This window comes from Paralichthys olivaceus, chromosome 17 (genome assembly GCF_024713975.1).
Source record: "Paralichthys olivaceus isolate ysfri-2021 chromosome 17, ASM2471397v2, whole genome shotgun sequence".
NCBI lineage: Eukaryota > Metazoa > Chordata > Actinopteri > Pleuronectiformes > Paralichthyidae > Paralichthys > Paralichthys olivaceus.
The window spans coordinates 5576239-5599016 of NC_091109.1; the positions used below are offsets into that span (position 1 = coordinate 5576239).

Consider the following 22778-nt stretch of genomic DNA (forward strand, 5'->3'; position numbering starts at 1 on the left):
GTGCCATGTTAAGTGCACTGTCAATGAAACAAGGAAATGAACAAAAGACGGGAGCAGATCTGACATGTTTTTGACAGTTGTGTGCTCTGGATGCATCTGTCAAAGCAGTACGAGAGTGACCTGCAGATTTGATAGAGATGAGATATGAATAGTACCGAATGTGTCATCACCTTAAATTCCACAGATCAGTCAGGCAAGAGAATCTATTAATACAACTGTATACATACATATATACATGTATACAAACCAGAGTCTGTATCGTGTATCCTGACTGTCACAAAATGTGATCCTCACATATTCTCCAATGTCATCCTCCAACCTTTTCTGTTCTGTTGCTTTTTTCACACACTCTTTGCAAACATGAAATGCTTCTTTGTCCTCCTCCATCATACACCCACGCCTCCACATAGACAGAGAGACATCCTCCCACTGCATTTCTCCATGCATGGTACATAGACCAGTGAGGCTGATGAAGAGTTTGTTTAGCCTATTTTCCACTCAGTGGCCTTCGAAGTGTGGGAGTTTAGAGGCACTAAAAGGCCATAGTAACTGAATGAAAAGAACTGAATCTGGTGGGGGGGGGGGGGAGCTCAAGTACAGAGCTGCTGTAGCTGCCTGTGTGTGTATGTGTCTGTCTGTATTGTAGCTTTTCTGTTGTGTGTGAATGAATTGCTCCAGGCAGCAGCAGACCTTTCCTTCACCCTGCAAAGTTGTGTGTATCTGTCCCATTGGACACCAGAGTTGATCTGACAAACAGCCCGTCTCACTGTTCTAGTGATTACACAGGCTGGGTTAAAGTGAACGATGAGCGAACACCTCTCCACACACACGTTTTACACAAGCATATGATTATTTTTGATGAACAGACACAGAAACATTCCCACACTTCCTGCTGTGGCGTTCCCACATTTCCACGCGCCTCTGCACACATCGCTGGCTATAGATACATATCCCAGAATTCCACTGGGCTCAGAGTTACGAAGCTTCACAAAGATAAACAGCTCCAGCATTTGCCTCATTTCATACCTCAGTGACTCTCACCAAAAGCTCACATAAGACAATTGGAAATCTTTCGCCATTGTAAACACAATTTTTTCTGACTAAACAGGAAGGAAAATTGGTATTCACAAACAACAGACTGCCATGCAGACTTCCAGATTTGATTTTGATTCAGTCTTTCAGTGGATGCCCTCCCTCCTCTTAGTGCCAGCTGCCACATGTAGATGCAACTTTCCCTGACTGCATCTGTAAAAAGAGTATTAGTTTTAATTCTGTCCAAAATTTCACAACGTTACGATTCTTAGGAACACTCAAATGAATGGTTTAAGGGAATATGAATTATTTGGTTTCTTGTAGTGATGTGTGAGTTCATCCATTACCTTGGCTCACTCAGATTAGCTTCCTGGAAAATATTATGGGTTGCAGAAAAAACTAAAAGTTATAAAGCGGTGTATAAACAATGTTTTCAATAACTTGCAGCAACATTGTGTGGAAAAGGGTTTGCACACAGTATTACGTGCAGTACTTAACTGTGATCCTATCTATGTCTATATCTTCACCTCCTTCCGTCTCTTTCTTTCTCACACACTCACACAAATGCACTTGAGGGTGCAGTTCCCTTATGCCCTGGTTATCAGTTATCTGCATAAACAATATCTTAACAGCTTTATTATCAATGTGACGTGGGTTTGGTAAGTGTGTTAGAGTGTTGATAATAGATTTCACCCATAAAGATGGACGACGCTTCTATTCCCACCTGCCAGAAATGAAGCATAAATATCCCAGATTTAAACGTTGCCATCTTTCAGATTTGGAGCCAAACTCTGCACAGATTGAGGATGGAGCCATGGTAACAAGGTCCACTAACTGCCTCCTCAATGCTTGGGGGTCATGACTTTCATCTTTGTGTGCAGCCTATGAGTTTTTTCCCCCATGCATCACTATTTTCTTGTCTCTCATGTCTGTATCCTAAATGTTTTGCTACTTCCAACCGCAAGCTAAGCTAAAGCCATGAAAAACACCAATGTTCTGGGCTTTGGGTTTCATACTTTAAATTAAACAAAGAAATAAACAACATGTCAGCTATAGTGAGCTAGTGCTGGTAAACATTCATTGCCACAGTAAATTTATGTGTTTTACTAATTTCCTCGTCTCACTTTTGACAAGTAAGCACATGAGTGTACTTAAGCCTTTAACCATTTGTTTCAACCCTTTAACATTTTCTTTCCTATTGACAAGCTTAAGCCCTCCTTCAATTTGGAAAATAGCTTATTGACAGATCAGATGATCAGTACACTCAGTTTGCGACTGCAGCCATATTGTTCCAACAGAGCCACTTACATGTGTGTGGTGCAGCCTGGGAACTGAGTATCTAAAGGAGGGAGGAGAAAGCTAACATTCATCTGTCATTGGCTGTTGCTGAACCCACTGCCTCTTTTAATCTACAGAGAATCGATACGATGGATTTTTCTCCCCCCCGGTTACTGTTTGCTGTACTCATGTCCTATACATGTAGCATTTTATTTTGAAATCCTTTAGTGATTTATGTGTATGCACGGGTGTAAAGATGCTACAGGCAGCACAGCTGTGGTAGTATAATTTGGACAGAATGTTTTATGATGTCTGCAGTATTGGATATGGAGGAGCTGCGTGTGCATGTGTGTGTGTCGGACATGCCTTAACGCTGTGCTGCTGTGTGGCTGTGTGCAGAGCTGGATGCAGAGGAGTGGTGTAAGTTGCTGTGCGTGGAGTGCCTGGGCAGCCGTCTCAACGACATCAGCCTGGGAGAGCCAGACCTGTTAGCAGCAGGGGTGCAGCGGGAGCAGAACGGTGAGTGCCCAATTAGTCCCTGCTAACACAGACAGCCATTCGGGGTCAATCTCTCTCACTCAGCCTGCCATCAGGTTAGTGGTTGCAGTCCAGTCCCATATGTGTTAATGCAACTGAGCCCTCAGAGGGTTAGGGAAGCGGAACAGTCACTGTCCAATTAGGCCTGGTTAATAGGGGCCGTTTTTTTGTCAATATCTGATCCGACGTCCCCCCTGTAACAGTCCTCTGTAACATTAGCACATGTTTGTTCAGTTTCAGAACTACATTTGGATGTGTGTGTGTGTGTGTGTTGAAGGGAACCTGTGTGTGTGTGAGTTAGAGCACAGGTCACAGGCTGTGGTCGGGGCTCTGTTCCCGGCCTAATGAGAAGTGCTGTGCATCACTGGCTTCCCTCATAATGAAGCTTGTCACAGAGATGGATGAGATTATGGCTCCTAAGGCCATGTGAAATAAATGTGCTTCCCTGCATATTCCACTCACAGGAAATGGAAATGGAAAAAGAAGAGACAACAGGGCGCAGCTATCACAGCGGAGCTCATTCGCCGTAATTTGTAAACTCGCAGAGGAAATCGAAAAGGCAACAGGCAAGGAAGAGCGATTTAAAGTTGTAAAAGGGCAAGTAATTGAAAATAATCTGGCGTCATTTCGACCAATTTCATTTCACTGCAGCGGTAAAGTGAAATTGTGATCTTCAAAATAACTTGGCCTCATTTTTTCAAAAGATATCAATACACAAGCTTTTGACTGAGCTGCGGTGAACCAGCTGAACAGTAACAACACAATTCCTCTGTCTCCGCTTTTGGCTGAAGCCCTGCTGCTCAGCGCTCGCAGGAAAGTTTGAAGAGAAGTGTGCAGCTCTCTGCTGCCTCCATGAATGAAAGACGAGGGTTGAGCCTGCAACCATGTTTCAATTAGTCGCCCTCCCCAAACAGCAGGGGCAGATAATTATATCAGAGTTCATTTTCACTGTCCCTAAAAATACGCCACACTATGACATTGCCATTTTCTATCCACTGCAGACACATGGCTTATTTTGAATCATTAAGCGTAATTAGTGAGGACTAATTTAGCTCATGGAGAACCCTCCTCCTCTTTATCTTTCTTCTTCTCTCTCTGTCTGCCACAGAGAGTTAGATTATAGTGAATGATTCCAGTTCAGCTCACAAAATGGCCAGTTAGCCCCGCTGTCGATGAAGGGAAAGTGAAGTGATGTCTACAATACCTTAAGGGTTGTTTTACTCTACATCTGCCACATCTTATAAAAAAATAAATACCCCCCCAACATTTTATTTTTCTTAATAAGTTTCCAAATTTCTTTTCAAACGTGGTTTTCCGACAGATGTGGTGCATTTTTTATGCTTTGAGCGACACAAACAAAAATCCATTCACCCCATTATATATGAACAAGGAGAGGTTTTTGATACAAATAAATGAAACTGTCTGACAGCTCCAGAAGTAACCATGAAAATGTGTTTCTTCATATTTTAACACTGGATGAAAAATGAAGTCTGTGCACAGTATTCTTAATTGTTGTACCATTAAAATCCCACCTTTTAATAAGTGCGGTGTGAATCTTTGCAGAACGTTTCAATGTGTACATAATGCCCACCCCTAACCTGGACATCTACGGGGAGTGCACCATGCAGATCACCCATGAAAACATCTACCTGTGGGACATCCACAACGCTCGCCTCAAACTCGTCATGTGGCCTCTCAGCTCCCTACGCAGATACGGTCGAGACTCCACCTGGTTCACCTTTGAGTCTGGAAGGTGGGTGTGCATGCAGATTTGTGTTTGTGTCGTCTGAGTGACTGAAATGTTGTCAGTGGGAGGGGAAAAAGAAACAACTTAGTTTTGGAATTGTCATAAAAACTTTCACAAAGCAACTTTGGATCATCCAGATCATCCCAGGATATCAGCATTTGCCACAGAGCCCTTCAGGCAATGATATGACAGGTGCCTCTGTGTGTGCGTCTATTGTTATATACTGTATCTTCTCACTCGTGTGTGTATGTGTGTGTGTGTGTGTGTTTGACTTCAGCGGGCCATCGTATCAATGTGTCTCTCAGTAAGTGCACATTCGACCATGCATATTTGTAAATGAGCAATCCTAGAGTGAGCGCGATCAAAGTGTGTGTACTTCTCTCTGTCTCTGTGTGTGTGTTCCTGGCGCAGGATGTGTGACACGGGAGAGGGTTTGTTCACGTTCCAGACGCGGGAGGGGGAGATGATCTACCAGCGGGTCCACTCGGCCACGCTGGCCATTGCCCAGCAGCATGAGAGGATGATGGAGGAGATAGAGAAGAGCTCCCAGGTACAATCTTTTTTTACATTTTTGGTTGTTTATCAAATACACACAGCAGCATTATTTGCACTGCCAACTAAACTAACAGTCGACAATGTGTGTTAACTATGTGTGCAAGAGTCATCGGAATAACTATTTAATGCATCACTTTTATACAGTTGCGAAAAGAATCTAGCGCATTAATGGAAACCATGTAGAAGTGATGACATGAATGCATAAGCTACATAATGCAAACACAATCACAACGGGAGTGAGCATCAACAGATGCTGACTGAAATGAGCAGTTACTTAATGCGTTCAAGAGAGCTGTTTGTGAAAACCTGGTCAAGCCAGCCGCCGCTTAAGATGTGACGTCTACGTGAGGTGTTAAATAAACAAGCATCACATTTTAAGCGGCGGCTCGCTCGACGGCAAAACCTTTTGTGGTTCACTCCTGTTGTGGTTATTTCCGTTGTGCTGCTTCTATAGTTGTCTTGGGGATGTTGTATTCGTGTTTTCCATGAATTCCCTTGTATGAGACGTCTCAGCCACCGTACCTTACCCGAACCTTAACCATCACAACTTAATGCCTAACCCTAACCTTAAACCTTATTCTAACCCAAACTCATCCCTAACCCTAAAAGCAAGTCTTCCTCAAACATTTCTATGATAAACTGAGGACTGGCCAACATGTCCTCAGGTCTATGCTCAAAAAGGTCCCCTCAAAGGAAAGTACAAGTTGACACAAACACACACACACGCAGTCACACATAGACACACACACACACACACACACATTGTTTTAATTACATCTTTCTTTAGTAGCTCAATGATTTCTTATCTCTGTGTGCTTTAAGTGGATCAAACAAACACGTCATTGAGGCTACTATTATTTTTAGAAACCAAGATTTTCACACAAGATCTTCTCGTTCGCACGCTGTTGTCTCCATGACTCATTTCCTGGAGACTGGTTCTAACTTTAACTGTAAAACCTAATTGCTCAACTATAAAAAGGAACCTTCCCCTAAACTTAAAACATGTCTTCCCCTTAAATGTTAAATATTTACATTATTGTTACTTGCTTTGAGACGACGAGACCCCATTACCTGATTGTAAAATCAGATTTATGTCCCCACGTCACGAGTAACACACACAAAAGAATACACCGTCCTCTGCAGGTATTGTGTCTGGTTTCTACCCCCAAAGTGTCGCCTTGGTCCAGGAGCCCTCTGACACCCCACGGTCTCCGCATCCGCTCCCTCCTTCCATCACAACACCCGTCCATCCCTGTCTCCCCCCCCTCCTTCCTTCCTCCCTCCCTCCTCTGCGCCCCGCTATCATCTTTATTCTTTATTTATGTAGGCCTGCCTAGTGTTTGATGAGCCTTGACCATATGGCCTTGCTCTTGGACCCCACCATTTGGGAACATTTCCAAATGCAGCATTTACCCTCAGCTCTATAAATCACACAGAGAGCTAAACAAAACTCACCACTCACAGTTGCAGAATGGATGAAATAGCATGTTCACTTCTGAGTAATTGCAGATTATCTTTTCAGTAAAATATCGCAAATAAAAATCTCAAATACATCATCCAGTGGCTCAACAGCCATTTTAGTGGCCATTCAAACGCAGGCTCTTTGGTTAGTGACATGCAAAGAGACAGGGAGTTTTCCTCTTCACTTTTGTGTTAGCTCATTGGTGGTAAGTTTGGTGGCTGAAGTTATTATGTATTCTGTACGTCTGTCCCATATTTGTGAACACAACAATTTCTCCAAATTTTGTACAAAACCTCAGTTGGATTCAAAGATGAACTGATTAGAATTTTCTGGTCAAAGGTCAAAAGGTATCAGTGACCTCATATGAAAAAAAAAGTATGTTGAATGAAACTGCACTGGTTGACGGAGTCATACAGGCAGAGGGTGGTAATTCTATTATATTGTAATATCGTAAAGTCTTGACAACAAAGTGGTCTCAGATGATTGTGATTCGCTGTCTTGATTGAACTGCCCCCCGCTCTGACTGCACGATTGACAGTGACAGAAAGAACTCTCCTCTGTCTGTTTCAGATCCACTCCAGAGAGACAATAACCAAGTCCATCTCCCTGCCACGCAGCGCCTACTGGCAGCACATCACGCGTCAGAACAGCATGGGAGATCTCTACAGTTACCAAGGTACAGACATGAAGTTGATAATTATCTCACATGCACAGTGTTGCTATTTCTTTACCTGCGAGTCAGTGATAATTTGTGGAGCACGACAGGACGAGGTGGAGAAACAGGAAGACACAGAGGGAAATTAACAAACATTTAATTGAAGACTTTCACAAGTAAATTGACACTTCACATTTCTTAACATACACTGTATATATGCTTCCATAGTGAAAGGAATTATCTAGTTTCATTTCTCTTACCATTTGTACACACTATCACTGATAATAAATAACAAACATCTCCATTAATATTTAATTCAATTTACTGATAAGTTGTATTTGTAAGTTACAACATGTGTATGTGACAACTGAACCTTTGAAATGTTGAATCTTTTGATCTGCCTCCACGTATGCCCAATCGGAAATTATTTTGTCCTTAAAATGTATATTTCCCCACTTATGTTCTTTTTAAGCCCCTTAATTATTATGTATGTTGATGATTTTGACATATTTCAAAATGTGAAAAAAGGAGAATTTGGAACAGTCAGAGTTTGCTCTTTTAAACTGATTTCTTGAACGAACAATTAAAAGCAAGAGACAAACAGAATCCTAATCTAAATTGGAATTAGTTTGGATTTCGTTATCTCATCTAAATCAGGTTATGAGAGACAAATGATCTGTGTGGTCTTAAAATAAATGCACAGGTCTGTGCGAGTGGAGGAGAAATAAACGTCACTTCAAATCCATTAATATCACAGTAGGTGCTTTATTGCATTCAGGCTGAGCACAGTATGTCTTTAATCTACACATTACACATAAGAAAGAGTGTGTGTGTGTGTGTGTGTGTGTGTGTGTGTGTGTGTGTGTGTGTGTGTGTGTGTATGTGGACCAGAGGCAGAAAGGTGCTTAAAGAGCTGATGGGATTAGGCTGTGTCCATGGTGTTAGTTGATTAGTCGACTTATCAGAGAATTATAGGTCTTTTGGCGTTCACTGATAAAGCAAAAACAGAGAGCAAGGCAAAGATGAAAGTCACTCTGACATCGTAATTTTCTTTTGAAAAGCGAAGGCTGGATTTTTTTTTGTCATTATCTTTTAATTGTGGCCTGATAAGCTTAAAAGCAAAATGCGAGTCTTCCGTTCCAAACATCAACATGTTTTTACTCATATACACTTAACAGAGAAGCCTCCACCTCAGGGTCATTATTTATAGGCCCAGTCTCTGTAAATTCTCCTTTTTAAACTCTTCCTCTCCAAACTCTGGTGAGCAGAGGAGCTCCTCTCTCATCCATCACCCTGCCATCTCCAGCGGTCCTCCCACACTTCCCCCCCGTGTGTCTGTCCGATTCGTAACAACCCTCCAACCTTCTCATGCTCATACACATTCAGCGCTACCATTAGCTCCCCTCCTCTCCCATGAATAAATTGAATGCATCAGTGTGTTTGAGGACGCAGCGAAAGGTCTCACCAGACAAGAAGGACGACAAGGTGATTCTAGGGAGTGACAGGAGTAACTCCTGTTGTGACACGGGATGTTTGGACTGTGAAAGACGTGTCAGGAGAACCTCACAAAGCTCAGGGACTCCAGTGGGGCCTTTCAGCCATGCAAGACATTTTTAGATGAGGAGAGTCATATACAGTAATTGCATTGATTCGTCATTGGCAGAAGGTCTCCAGCTATTCTACAACTCATGTCCCGTACATGAGGAAGACTCATAACAACGCCCCACTGTGCCGCCCTGTCAGATGAACTAAAGTTTCCCTTCAGTGACAGCACCATCATGTTTTAAATGTTCATTTTAATTGATTTTAATAATTGATAAACTATGAATTACTGTCAGTGTTTGTTCAGGTCAAGTTTACATTTGTACTAGTGCCACTCAGAGTGGTAGAAGCCAGATTTTCACCATGATCCCTCACTTTCAGCGATTACATTATTTTTCCAGAGCTATTTATTCATTACTTCTTGCCTTCTTTATGTATTCGTTACACTAGTGCACAGCCTGTTCTAAACATGCCTGTTTGGAATGGACTGCTTGTTTGACCTGTGGTGATGCTGGTTGCAGCTTTCTTTCTGACACTGTAAAAGTGACCTGCTGTAACGCTGTAATTGGCTGCAGGACTCAGTCCAAAGAACCCTGAAGCTGCCGCTGCTGTTAGCCTGTTTATTCAGGGTTCTGGGAAGTTCGGGGCTGCTACAGAGCGCTGGTCACCTGCTTATTCAGATTTTATGATGTAATTTGTCAAAACTGCACCAAATTCAACAGTGAACTTCCTCCATATATTCCTAACAATATACATGTCAAGTATGAAGCCGTTAAGGTGAACAATTCTGGAGATATGTTAGCTAATTATGTTGTACCTTATATACTATAAGTTTACAATTTCTGTAGTAACTGTGATACTGCACATGAACTAGTTCTCATGCACATGCAGTGTTCAGGTGTTACAGCTGACTCAGTATGTAGATATATAGTTACTAATTATCTAATTTAGATTAATTGTAGTAAATGTAAAAAGTAGTTTAGGTACACTACAGTAATATCGTATATCAAGTACCCCCCGGCAACTGCTGAAATGTACCTCATTGGGAATCACAGTCTTATCATAAATTATGGTACAAAATCATTTTCCAGTAATAATGATACTATTAATCCCTGAAATACTGATGTGGAGCCAATAGAGGTAAGAAATCAGGAACTTGGACCATGATGGCTGGCTGCGTTTGCTTGGCTGTATCACTGCGTGCATGATGAATATCCAATCAGCACAGTCAATTTGCTGAGTCATGCTCGGGTTGCTTTCAAATACCCTGCGGGTGCGGAGGAATAATTAAGGAACACGGTTTCCTGTCCCATTGAGGTTCATTCACCTATTTGTTGATTTCTTTGGCTCAGACAAAGGAGGACCTGGCAAATGAGGAACTGTAACTCTTTTATTTTAATACATCTCACATCTGCTTTTTTAATAATGTCTCGAAAACACATCCCAGTGGCCTTGCTTGCTTAAAGTGAAAGCAGTAATTGTCAAATGTGGTTTGTTCAAAAGAAAAAGAGAAACATGTTGCAGAAAAAAATCCTGTGATCAAGCAGCGTGAAACAAAATTAAGCCCCAAAATAATTCAGCTTTTTAATAAAACCTGAGACAGAAACTATACACCAAGACAATGTGTCTATTTTCCCGCTGCCTTCCAACTCTACTTTCTTAATATTATTCGCTCTTTCGCATTTCAGTGAGACTGCTGTGTTCATTGAGTTTGATGATGCATAGAAAGAAGTGCACTTTAAAGTTTCAAATTGAAAAAGCAAGGCCTGTCAAAAGAGGTTCAATTACGGAGTTTAATATTGGAATGGAAAATGGACAAGAACACTTGTATTTTTTTTTCTTGGAGCAATTTATGTATTTTCTTTCCATTTCTCACACACACACTTTCTTTATCTCTCTGTCTGCGTTTCATTGTGCTTCACAGTTTAATGTCATAGCATTAGCAATTCTAATGGAACAGAGCGCTGTTCTTCTTAGCTTGATAGGCCGGGAGTGATACGAGAGGATTTAAGAGAGAGGGAGTAAGTATCAAAGGGACGGGGACAAGATGATCGGAGAACAGGATGATAACGCTATCTTATCTGCAACAGGCGACATGGAATATAGTAGATGCAAAAATTTAATCCCATGAAAAATGCATGACAGCCAGGTAAAATGGAGTTCAACTGTTTCTTTCTGCTGGAGGGATGGAAAGTTTCTTTTTTTTCAATCTGAGATAAAAGGCTGATCAATGTAGTTAAAATTATCCTGAGATCAAATTGTTTGATATCGATAAATATCACAATAAATGTCAAATTATTAATTTTTTGCTTTAAGATAATAAGGTTGTTGTTTTAAACTGTTCTTTATAGACAGAGAATGACAAACAGTTGATTAAAAAACATATTATAAATCTGAGGTACATCAATAATAATTCATTATTTTCATTCATACCTCTTCACTGTGCTTATACAATGCAGAAGCAATATATTGATTATATTGAACCTTTGTTAAAACTATATGGTGATAATTATTGGTATTGTTTAATTGCTCAGCCCTATTTATTTGTGTTATTTGAATCCTGATGTAAATGAACTCACCCAATCTTTGGGATCTATAGGATTGATCTTTGTGTTCGATCCAGTGCATTGTCGCTCCTGAAGCTGGCATTCTACACAAAAAACTCCCCCACACATTAAGCTGTGTGTCCGCAGTTGCATAATCCAGAGTCTGTGGTACAGGCACCGTCTCTTTCTCTGGTTACAGCTGTTACTAGGATGCCATCTGGGTTATAGCACTGTTAGAAAGGAAGGTGCAGACAGGTGTGTGTGTGTCTGTCAACATGCATGCATGAATAGCTGCTTGTGTGTCTGGGCCCACCATTATATCTGTCAGGGTGTTTTTGTGTGTGTGTGTGTGTGTGTGTGTGTGTGTGTGTGTGTGTGTGTGTGTGTGTGTGTGCCCAGACCAGCAGCTGCCTCCCCAGGCCAGATAGGATGACATGACCTTCCCCTGGTAATGAAAAGGCACTGATAAATCACTGTCTGCTTCTCATAGGGAGACGAGAAGAGGAGGGATGCTGACAACATCTTCTCTCTTTTTGGTTTTATGTTTTTTTGTGTGTGTCTACATTCGTGTCTCCTGTCCAACAAGCCTGGGTCTTGTCAGGGACCTGGCACCACACAACAAACACTGCTGCTTATGACTGAGGAGATGATGAGATCTGCTTGGCCCTCTCCATCTACAGTCGCCTCCCTGCTGTTTTTTTTTTTCCCAGCCCAAATTGGCCTTGGTTGGGGGAGAGGGATTGTCTTGGCAAAGATGTGAAAAAGATATGCCTGGTTGCCCACCTGTCGTTTCAGCAGTCTATTAAGTACAGCGGCTAAAGGAGAGAAATGTCCCCTAGCTTTGTTTTTTTTTTTTAACCTGCAGCGTTTTTTCCAGAGCTCCGTTTAAATCCTAAAGTTTTTGTCTCGTTTTTTTTTCTTTAATTCAGGAAAAGGTGGAAAGAAAAGACGAGTGGACAAAGGGGTGTGCAAACTGAATGTGTGTGTGTGTGTGTGTGTGTGTATGACTCACCTGTTATGGCTGCTGCTGTTCTGGTCTCATCCTCACACCCACACTGACCCCTCTGTGTTTCCTCCTGCAAGCTGTTCACACAGGACAATGCTCTTTCTGTTTTTCCCTCTCTCATCATCTTTCTCTACTTGTGCATCAATTTTCTTTGCATTTTCTTCACCACTTGACAATGATTGCCAGGCCGCTCGGGTCACGTTTTATATTCCACCTCGTGGTGCGTCTTGCGGTGGCCTTAGCATGATTCCGACACACACAGAGACGTGTGAGTCAGTTTGACACTACATGAATAATTTGCACAACTTAAAATCATATTTGCTAATAAGCATTTCAGCACCAACAGCGGAGGGGAGAATCATCTCTTTGTCGATTTTGTCCGTATGGCCCCTGGAAGAAAACAAAGTCAAATTTTAATTTGTTCATCAAATTTCAATTAACCTCTGTACATGAAGCGATTCCAAATGCATGAAGTGTATTGACGTGCAGCAACTTGTCCCTGTGAACTCCATCGGTAGGTACCAGATCTGCTATAGGTTAGAATTGATTACAGGGTTTTGTTGTGTTTTTTCGACTCCTGAAATATTGATCAGTGGCCACTTCCTCCCAGTTCCGTGCATGATCAGCAGCCTGCCAGCTTCTTTATCCTCAACCCACCTCAGCGTGCACGTCTCTAAACAGCATTCTAATATATTATTAATAGTCTCACAGTTGCACGGAGCGGCCCCTCCGCCCACAAGTATCCATTACTCCCTCTCAGCGCAGTTAACCAATATGCACTGCAGAACAAATTGGTCCAATTAATTTAAATTAAGGTGGAGAGGGAGAGAGCAGGGAGCGAGGAGACGGCAGAAACTCTGAGACGTGGAATGAAGCTGTGTTAGAGGTGAAAGGTTGATTTTCTATGACCTCTTTTACCACTGCACAACTTATTTTTAAATTATTTTTATAATCTAAGATGTGCCTACATCAAGAGATCATTTGATCTACATGGATGATCTTATCTTATTTATAAAGATAGCATGGGCAGTAGCTAAGCAACAGTTACACCATGAGTCATCTGTCAAAGAAAACAGGAAGTATTGTTTCTCCCCAGTTCAATCAAACCTGATAAACTAAATGCAAGCGCTCCATTGAATCTTTTTTTTTTCTTTCGCCCTCCACAGGAACCGGCCTGGCAATGACTTTTATCCCCCGAGCACAGACGTTTCCCAGCTTCCTGTCTGACGAGCCAGAGCAGGAGGAGAGCCAGCACCAGGAAGAAGCACCATCACCCTCTAGTGGCTGTGAATCCAGCTGCAGCCTGAGACCCCTTCAATGACAGAGAGCTGCTCTGCTCGACCAAAACTGGACTGTTTTCCCACTGCTGTAGAGACGATGTAGAAATATGTATAGTGACATGTGTAATATATCATTTCCCAGTGATTCTTTAGTGTCAACTGCAGAACGAGTGGAACATGAGGACTTTTCCTAGAAAGGATGTTTGTCGTTGTGTGTTGTGAGACTGTAGCTTCAAATATTGCACCAAAAATCCTTTAAGTGTAGCTTTAAAGTGTTTTACGTTGTCATAATGCTGTTAACACCAGCACGTACGACCCCCTTTTACTTTTTGAACCACTGCACTACATCCTACAAGAGGGTAAAGGTACTAACACACCAAGGTCTGCTGTACAACAAAGGTTTTTTTTTTTAGGAAAAAAGGCTTTTGTTCTGAAATTGACAAAATCCCATCAGGGTCCAACAATGTGCAGCCTCAGCAAGTATTTTCAGAAAAAAACAGAAACAATTTTTGACACGTAATCCGTTCCAATCCGACTGCAGCTCTGCTTTCTCAACTATGTGGAATTGATAAATGCCTTCCACAAAATAAAATGCGCTGGACTTTGATAGCAGTGATGAATCAGCTAAAGCCTTTAATCGGTTACAAGCAGCAGAAAGAAAAGGTCGTTCAGAAATGTGCTTCAAGGACGTCGCAGTGGACGGACGTGTCACTGATGATAGAAAGCAACCTTCTCACAGACGACTCTACTTTAAACTGCCAACCTCACAAAACACACAGTAGTTTGAGTTTAACAGCGTCCTAGCTCTTCTATAACGTCATGGTGTATTAACTATAGATGTTGGTGACCTGAAGTTATGTTCATACATGATTTCATTTGGAAAAATATGAGAGAAAACAACAGATTGATACCACTCTCTTATCACTGTGCTAAATGGAGAGGTAGCAGCAGGTAGCAACTAGCTTGACTCTATCCAAAGCATATATAAAACAAACAAAGCTTTGTGGAGAGTGGTGCCAATCTTCTCATGTAACTCAGAAATGTCCATCTCTCTAAATGTCCCATGTATTCCTTTAGAAACTGAGTTAGGGATTATAAACCTGGTCACCATGTTCTCCAGTAAGAAGTGCCTTCCGACAGACAAGAGCAGAATAAGTTGTTCTTTACCTTCGTAACAGAGTTGTTCTGTCGGCCCCGGTGTGAAACCTGAGCGGACATCTTTTATCCAACACTTCAGCAGACTCTCAGTCATTTCTTCAAATATTTGTGCTTCAGGTGTTCATCTCAAAGAGCGTTTCTCAAATCCATGTATTGTGGCTCAATCATCTCTCTGGTTTTGTTTGTTTTGTTGTTTTCTCTTGGGTTAATACCACAGAACATAAATAAAGATGGACGACAAGTCTCCACTTCCTCCCACTATCCAAAAATGAAGCCAAAATACTCTTGAGACAAACTCCTAGATTCAAAATGGCCCCTATTTTTATAATATCAAATAAGTAATTGAAATCATATTTATTGGTTAAATCGATGTGTGTATTTTGACTTTTTAGATTTGGTTCATGTCTGACCCACTAACATGGAGGACGTGGGATTGATGAAGTGTACCACAGCCAGCCACCAGGGGGCGTTTGAGACACTTTGACTTTTGGGGAGCAGTCATGTGGTCAATCTATGGCTTATATGTATAGAAGTGGAATAGATTATAGATTCCTGAAAAACTGGATGTAAATGCACTTGAATTGTGTTAAAGTTTGCGTTTTGTCGTCACTTTATTTTGTGTATTTTATTTAAGACAACTTTCATTTGAATTTGAGCCTAAAACTAAAGCACCCATCTGAAAAATAAAGATTTCCGTCTGCGTCCCAGAGCCTGTGACAGGAGCGTGTAGAGACAGTTGACATGTGTGTCCACATAGTTGTCTTGAGGCTTCATGTAGCTCGTGTGGATATTAAATGTGTGTGATTGTTCCACGACATCAGAGCTGCACTGACTGACAATAACTGGAGAAAGTTAGTTGATGTATTTATTTTCTCTGTTTGAATATTCTGTTAGTTTATCGTAGGTATGATGTGTCTTTGTATTTTCTGTTAGACGATTGTGTTCGTGTCCTCCACCACTTCCTTCTGTGTTCTGTTACCGTCAGATTGTATATGAAAGGCACTTTGAATACATTGAGTGTTTTCACTAAATGTACATGTTATGTTTTTGATGATAGAAAAAAACTAATAATAAATTGAATGTTCTATCATGTATCATCAGTTTTCTGCAAGTCTACAGGCTTATTGAACACAAGGTAAGTGACATTAAGTTAAAGAAGCTTTCAACAAAATAAATACAACATAGAATTACTCATTAATTATTATTATCATCATCACTTCCTTGATAGATGAGAGGGAGTAGTCACAGTCAAGCCGGGTCAACTGCGATAAATTAGGACCATGTGTTTGTAGACTCATCAGTTCTACATTGGTCTTTGCAGTTTTATTAATGTACTAATATGTGTGTCATCAAACAAAACACACGCAGACATTACAAACTATGCATGCCACCAAAACACTTCTCTTTAAAAATAATGTTGATGCCCTTGATGCACTAAATGAACATGAAATAAAAACCTAAACTTATTTAAGATTAAGTTTGTAATATTTTAACATATTCAAAACTTTTCATAATTTCTGTTGTATCAATTGTATTAGTATTTAGAGGTTTTCTTTATTGAAATTTGACATGGCAGGAAAAAAAGATATCATGAATTGCTTCAAAACTTTCAGAGCTCCCCAGAGTAAACAAAAAAAGAAGCATTTAATAATAAGATACACCCTATACAACAAGAATACAAATAATGAAGGGTATAGACAACACAATCATTCATACATTTTTGAATCATAAGGATGGGCCGAGAACATAATGACAAAAATAATTCCTTCACTTGATTTTAAACAAACAGTTGATACTATTTTAAACTTTATACACAGAAACCCTGTGATATGAGCAATGTTGACAGGAAAATAAACTCTGGCAGAAACCTCCCCATAAAAATCACAAATGATATTTTTTACACCTCAGTTTTTATAAAGAATTTAAGGGGTTATTTCAATGTGGGAAATTCCATTTGACTGGTTTTTATTTTTAAAATTCTTCAGAAGTAGGTTTATATTTCATAAGGTTCGGTTTCTCTTTTGACACAATCCCACATGACAGGAAGTAAGCGAGTTGTGGTTATGACACCTTTTATTTTTACCACAGGGAATCATTAACAGTAACACACATCGGTTTGAGTAAAGCTGGTCACGAACTCGATGTTTCACAAGTAACACACTCAAATTGATACTTTTTAAATCAGGAACAGCAAGAAAAGAAAAATGTGATTCCAAAACTACATTGTCCCTTTATGTTGACATGTCTAACTTGTCCACATTTGTCTGGTTTCCTAGCGGAATAGTCCGCATATCCATTACTGCCACTGCCTCCATTTCTATGGAGATAAACGAATCACATTAAACAACACTTAGTTTAAAAGACCTTCCATAAACATTGGATACTCATTTACAATACATATATATATATATATATATATATATATTTTTTTTTTATACTGTACATGTATATATATATATGTACAGTATAGGCAAGATTTAAAATCTATAAGTAAATACAACTAAGAAAACTATCATAAAAAAATGGTTATAGCAGAATAAAAAATTGTATAAGGAGGCTGAAGCACAGGATTAGCTAATTAGAGTTTAGCTTTCATAATGAGAGTGTTGTAACTAGAAGTCAGTCATCCTAAACAGAGAGCCCTCTGGGAAAACACAGCAGTCTCAAGTGATGGTACATGGTGCTGAGTGACTGCCTTTCTCTATCCCATTAGATGATTAGACGCCATTGTCAGGCTTTGAATGGAAGGCAGGAGGGATGAAAGTAAACGGAGAACAATTACACAGGCTTTTGTCATTCGTGTTACTCAGGGGTTATGGAAGTGAAGAGAACGATTACACAGGCTTTTGTCTCCTGCTTCCTGCGCGACGGTTGCTGTCAAATATTGTTTTGCCCAAAACAGATATTTTCTCAGCGGTAATTATGCGGCACATACTACATTTAATTAAGGGCTGGACCCAACCGAACGTGTCAGCTCTCTGAGACAAACACGAGCACCAGCTTGTTAATGCATGTCAGACTGCAACATGAATATTAATCACTGTCAGTGTGAGGCATGCATCTCATCAGAAGAACTGCACTGAACTTTTTAAATTTGTTTAAATATACAGTTGATGATTTGTTTTTGCAGACCAGAGAGCACACTGGCATCTGTGCCCGATTAAAAACTACACATTCACATTAGGGCAGTGCATCATATTTACATCTGCTCATTTATTACAAGGCGGACGTCCTGTTCTGTGTGATCGTGTGGCCGGCAGGTTGGCGTACACGGGGCAGCTTCCTTTCTGCCGGGACCTCTTTGTTTTCTTCACAGACACGGACACGTTCCCGTAGATGTTTGGCTGCAGATGTGCGTTAAACTTTGTCAGCATTTGAGGTGTTAGAACATGAGTCAGGTGATTAGACTGTTAGGGCAGTAGTGTAAGATGATAATGAACAGGCAAAAAAAATTAAAATCAAATAAATTATTGAATAGCATTTACTTTACATTTACTGTATCATATTAAGTCAAAAAATGCATTTACACTGTCAGTTATCATGAAGCAGCATTAGTCTGAAATGTATCAGGTTACATGAAGATGAACTGCAGTGTATGAAATAAGATTAAGAGTCAAGTGTAATGGCTTTATAATGAAGAGCGTGTCTGATGAGAAGGTTGGGGAGAGTCTTAAATGTGTCAAGTGCAAAGACAAGAGTTGATATAATGAATAACCCAACACTTGCCTGTCTCTGAGACGGGTGAAGTTTGACTCGGTACTCCTCTCTCCTGCTCTTCTTCCTGATTATTCAATAAAAGTTACAAATTCATTTCATATTTTGTGACCAAAATCCCAGCGTAGGTTAAAATTTAGTTCAAATATGACCGAAATAAACCCAACAGTTCCCATTCCCAACAAAAACTAAAAATGTGGGTAAAAATGTATATGTTAGTCATAATATAATAGTTTGGAGAAAAAAAAATCCCACTGGGCTAGATATATATTCTCATCAATACGTTTCTTCTTAAAATACAAATTATGAAAGAACATGGTACACTTTTTTAGCAATGCTAGCGGCAATGGCAGTGTCGGACTAAAACACATTAAGAAACTTTTGAAAGGATTACCATGGAAATTTCCATTAACATTCGTGATCTCCAAAGGATGAATTTGAATGACTTTGGTGAATATCTATTTCTCTAGAGTCACTATGAGGTTCTAATTTGTGGCTGAGGATTAAATGTCTCGACAGCTATATCGTAATTAAATAAAGATATTGGGCTTTGTGCATGAACACCGATTCTTTGATTTTCCAAGATGGAGTCACTAAAATGAATTGCTTCTTTCCGACTGAGGAAAACGACCTGTTCATGAGGAGGAACGTGTTCGTGAGAATAAAAGATGTCATTATCATGTAAAAAGAATTTCATGGTGCTTTCACAAGCTTGAGTTCCTGCTGTCAGCAAAGAAAAAAACACATTGAACAGAGGCAGGAGTCCTTTTATACGACCCAAAACAATTAGAATATGTTAATAGCACATCTGTTAGTGACATCAGAGACCTGCATTAAGACCCTACAGCTGTCAGAGAGACATGATGATGATATTAATTCTGCATTAAATCTATTATAGATAATTTCATCAAATTTATTTCGGTATCATATCTAACTACAAATTCATTCAGATGAATCCACTAATTTCCTGTGTGAAGACCTTGGCAGCGAATGTTCCATTTAAGAACAAACCTGTTTGTACGATTCGTTCCTGCATGAGGCCTAATGACGTTATTCACAAAGAATTGTAAAAATAACCAAATTTCCAAATCTCCAAATATCTGCAAAACCAACAACACTCCCATCAGCCTTCACTGCCCTGTGTGATTTACTCTTTTAGCAAATATTTGCATGCTAACATGCTATATATATATAACATAGTGGTAAACCATTACACCTGCTTGTAAGCAGCATGTTAGCATGCTGACGTTAGCATTTGGATAGCGACTGTCACAGCTCTGCTTTGATCTGAGATAGTAAAACATGTATTAATCCATAAATATGAAAACAGTATACCAAGACCAAACAATCCTACTCATCGCACTTATACGTAGTCTGGTAACTTTCACTCAACTGTGAAAACTTGTTTGATGATGAACTAATAAAGAGAATAAACTTTTAATTTTTTTAATCAATGTCCTGAGAAAAAAGATCCAAGAACTTGATGCCAGTGAACAGACGGACCCGTGTTTATCAAGAACAGATGCACGAAAACACAATGAGATCTTACCTTTGCCTTAACGCTAGTATGAGGACGACTATGACTAGAAGAAGCCCTGCACCTCCAGCCCCGATGTAAATATACATCATGTACAGAGACAGGCTGAATCCACCTGGTGAGGACATGAGAGACAGTAATAATGCAGAACAGCCTGAAAGACAAGACTTTATAAACACATTCATTTGTTGTTTGCCTCCAGCAGAGATGTGGTGCACACACGCAGCACACAGACAGACCCACACATTCTGAGCAGGGCCACAGGAAGTTGAGGTTTCAGCAAAGCCAACAGAGCAGATTGTGTGAGATCAGCATCACAAGCTCAGTTTTATTGTTTTCATTATGTTTCATCAATCACTGTAATCTATGAGGGACATTTGCATCCATAAATCATCCTCAGTGGGAGAAACAATTCATCATCCAGTCATATAGCTGTCTGTGGGTGTATGGTAACTACAGCACATCTGTCTTTGTACCTGGAGTGACAACCGTGAGCTGCACAGTGGTGGTCCGCACCCCTGCATCTGTGTTGAAAGTGCAGCGGTAGAAACCCCCATCATCCGGCACAACACCTGTCAGATGCAGATTGACATCCAGGCTGTCGGCACAGCTGACCTGCCCCCTGTCACTGTAGTCCTCCCTCACCAGGCCCCCCTCCACCTGCTTGCACACGCCGATGATGCCCCAGAGATGGCCGTGTGGCATCCTCTCCAGCAGAGCCTGGTAAACGGTGCCGTCATGCTTATGGTTGCAGCCGATAGTCATGTTGCTGTCCTGCTCCGCCACCAACTCTACATCTACCACATTAACCTCTGTGGTTGGAGGCTCTACGGTATCTTCTTCATCATCATCATCTTCTCCTTCTTCAGGTGGCTCATCTGCAAACACAGGGAGGTGAGAGACACTCAGGGAACAGCTTGTCGAAGAAAAAGAAGTTTAGCTATATGGAAATGAAAACAAAAAGGTGATTTCATTTGTTTTTCCTCACCAGCCTCCACCAGAGCCCAAAGGTCTGCTTATGAAGCCACATTTAAAGTCACTAGATCTGGATTTTTACTCATGAATATCAGTCCACTGATCATGTATGATCTGTTTTTGTTTTATTAATATCCATTCAATTATTCTCTGAGAAGTCAAGGAAAATGTCAAAAAATACTCAGTTAAAGAAAATAAGTCCTGAGTCTGCACCAAAATTTAAAGTGTTCTTACTGACTCGTACCACAGGGAGAGGTAATAAATGTGCAGTGCAGCAGTGTTAGTGCCGCTTTACCTAAATCCTCAACCTGAGCACTCGTGGTCCAGGGTCCTCGAGGGAACGTCTGAACTGAGCAGTGGTAAATCCCGATGTCCTGATGAGTGACGTTCCTCATGGAAATGCTTCCGTCCATCGGCGTCTTTCTCAGGAACTCTATCCTCTCCCTGTGGTGGAGAGAGAAGGCCGAGCCGTGCTCTGGGTGGAACACGGCTATTGGATACTTTTCGGGTATTTTGGTCCAGGACACCATGCTGAGGTTGCCTTTCCAGGGGCACAGACAGTTGAGGATCATCCCTTCCTCCAGCCGGACTGTGACGGCCTCTTTCTGCTGGACAGCAACTGGGCAGAAGGAATTCTGTTAAAGTGCGACTCGTTCATCATCAGGAGTTAATAAACAGTCAATCATTTGATCATATTTTAACATCAGAAACCCTGATCTTGTGAGTAATTACGATTGTCTATGCAAGTTCATGTGTCCTCCCTGAAGTCCTCCAGTTGAAGAACACCACAGTCATTCACAAATTTGAGGCCATCCCTTGGGTAATGGTAATTAGGCCCATTTGAGCCGGCACACACAAGCACTACTGACAATTGTCATTGATCAAGCTTTCAAAGCCTTTTTTTTTTTTTCTTACTAAGCTGAACGATCGACCACTGATTTCACGTCCTGTGACTCTGGGGATGAATTCAGGAGGGTTTGGAATAATAATGTCTCACAGAGTGATTGAAAACTGTTACAATGAGAGGCTTTTCCCAACAAATCTAATGCATAAAAAGTTGAATTACTGATTATGAAATGAAATATTACAATTCAAATCATTAAATACATACACTTTAAGAAACTAAATGCATGTATTCATGTAAAATGAGGCTCAGCTTCTTTAAAACAACAGAAAACATCACTTTTAACAAGGTTACCCACAGTTCTCACGTGAACCATCCAATAAACACGTTAGAATTTATAAAATAGGTGCATAAATACCTCGGAGAAAAGGGAGAAAGATGAGTACCACAAAGTACCAGTGGTCCTTTTGTACAGCTTCCATCTTGCCCCACCACGGGAGAATGAAAGCTGCATTGATGAGACGAGTGGAGAGGCACCCGAGCTGCACTTCCTGCAAGCTCTGAGACTGAAGACACACACTTGAGCTGCTGGGACTCACTTCATGTTAGCCCACTGTTAGCTCCGTCCACACAGAGACGCACTTTATGACCAGAGCTGCAAATGGGAGGCAAGCTTATAGCATAATGGTGGGATATTGTTATTATTGTGCCCTTCAGCTGTTTGAAATATAAATGATTTTTACATTGTGGACAACTTTTTATCTTTATTTTCAGTATTTTTTTCAGTGGCATTTTCAAATAGATGTAAGAATTAGATGAATCCTACTGACTTGGGCACTTCATTCAGTTTCTGTCTCGTGCAGAAGGATATTTGTGGCAAATATCGATTAACAGAATGAATTCCCTCTTA

General features: G+C 40.6%; 2 protein-coding genes across 4 annotated transcripts in view; one reads left to right on the forward strand and one right to left on the reverse strand.

Moving 5' to 3' along the window:
• The window catches only part of dok6 (docking protein 6), a 41058-nt gene extending 25168 nt beyond the window's left edge, over positions 1-15890 (forward strand). Inside the window, exons 4-9 of one of the 2 annotated variants that reach the window (XM_020087247.2) lie at positions 2710-2829; positions 4411-4600; positions 4872-4898; positions 5006-5144; positions 7182-7287; positions 13527-15890. In XM_020087247.2, coding sequence (XP_019942806.1) covers positions 2710-2829; positions 4411-4600; positions 4872-4898; positions 5006-5144; positions 7182-7287; positions 13527-13681 — 737 coding nt within the window. In that variant the 3' untranslated portion in view covers positions 13682-15890. The remainder of the gene's footprint in view (positions 1-2709; positions 2830-4410; positions 4601-4871; positions 4899-5005; positions 5145-7181; positions 7288-13526) is intronic. The other variant, XM_020087248.2, reaches the window with a different exon arrangement.
• A 442-nt stretch (positions 15891-16332) lies between these two features.
• On the reverse strand, positions 16333-22583 carry cd226 (CD226 molecule). Of its 2 annotated transcripts, none has more exons than XM_020087375.2 (6): positions 22287-22583; positions 21320-21643; positions 20526-20927; positions 20062-20164; positions 18525-18579; positions 16333-17115 (listed from the first exon to the last, which is right to left on the reverse strand). In XM_020087375.2, exons 1-6 carry the CDS (start codon positions 22348-22350, stop codon positions 17095-17097), a joined length of 969 nt encoding a protein of 322 aa, XP_019942934.2. In that variant the 5' UTR covers positions 22351-22583; the 3' UTR covers positions 16333-17094. The 2 variants fall into 2 exon arrangements, with proteins under 2 accessions (XP_019942934.2, XP_019942933.2); XM_020087374.2 differs by lacking the exon at positions 16333-17115 and adding an exon at positions 17884-18142.
• Positions 22584-22778: the final 195 nt, after the last annotated feature.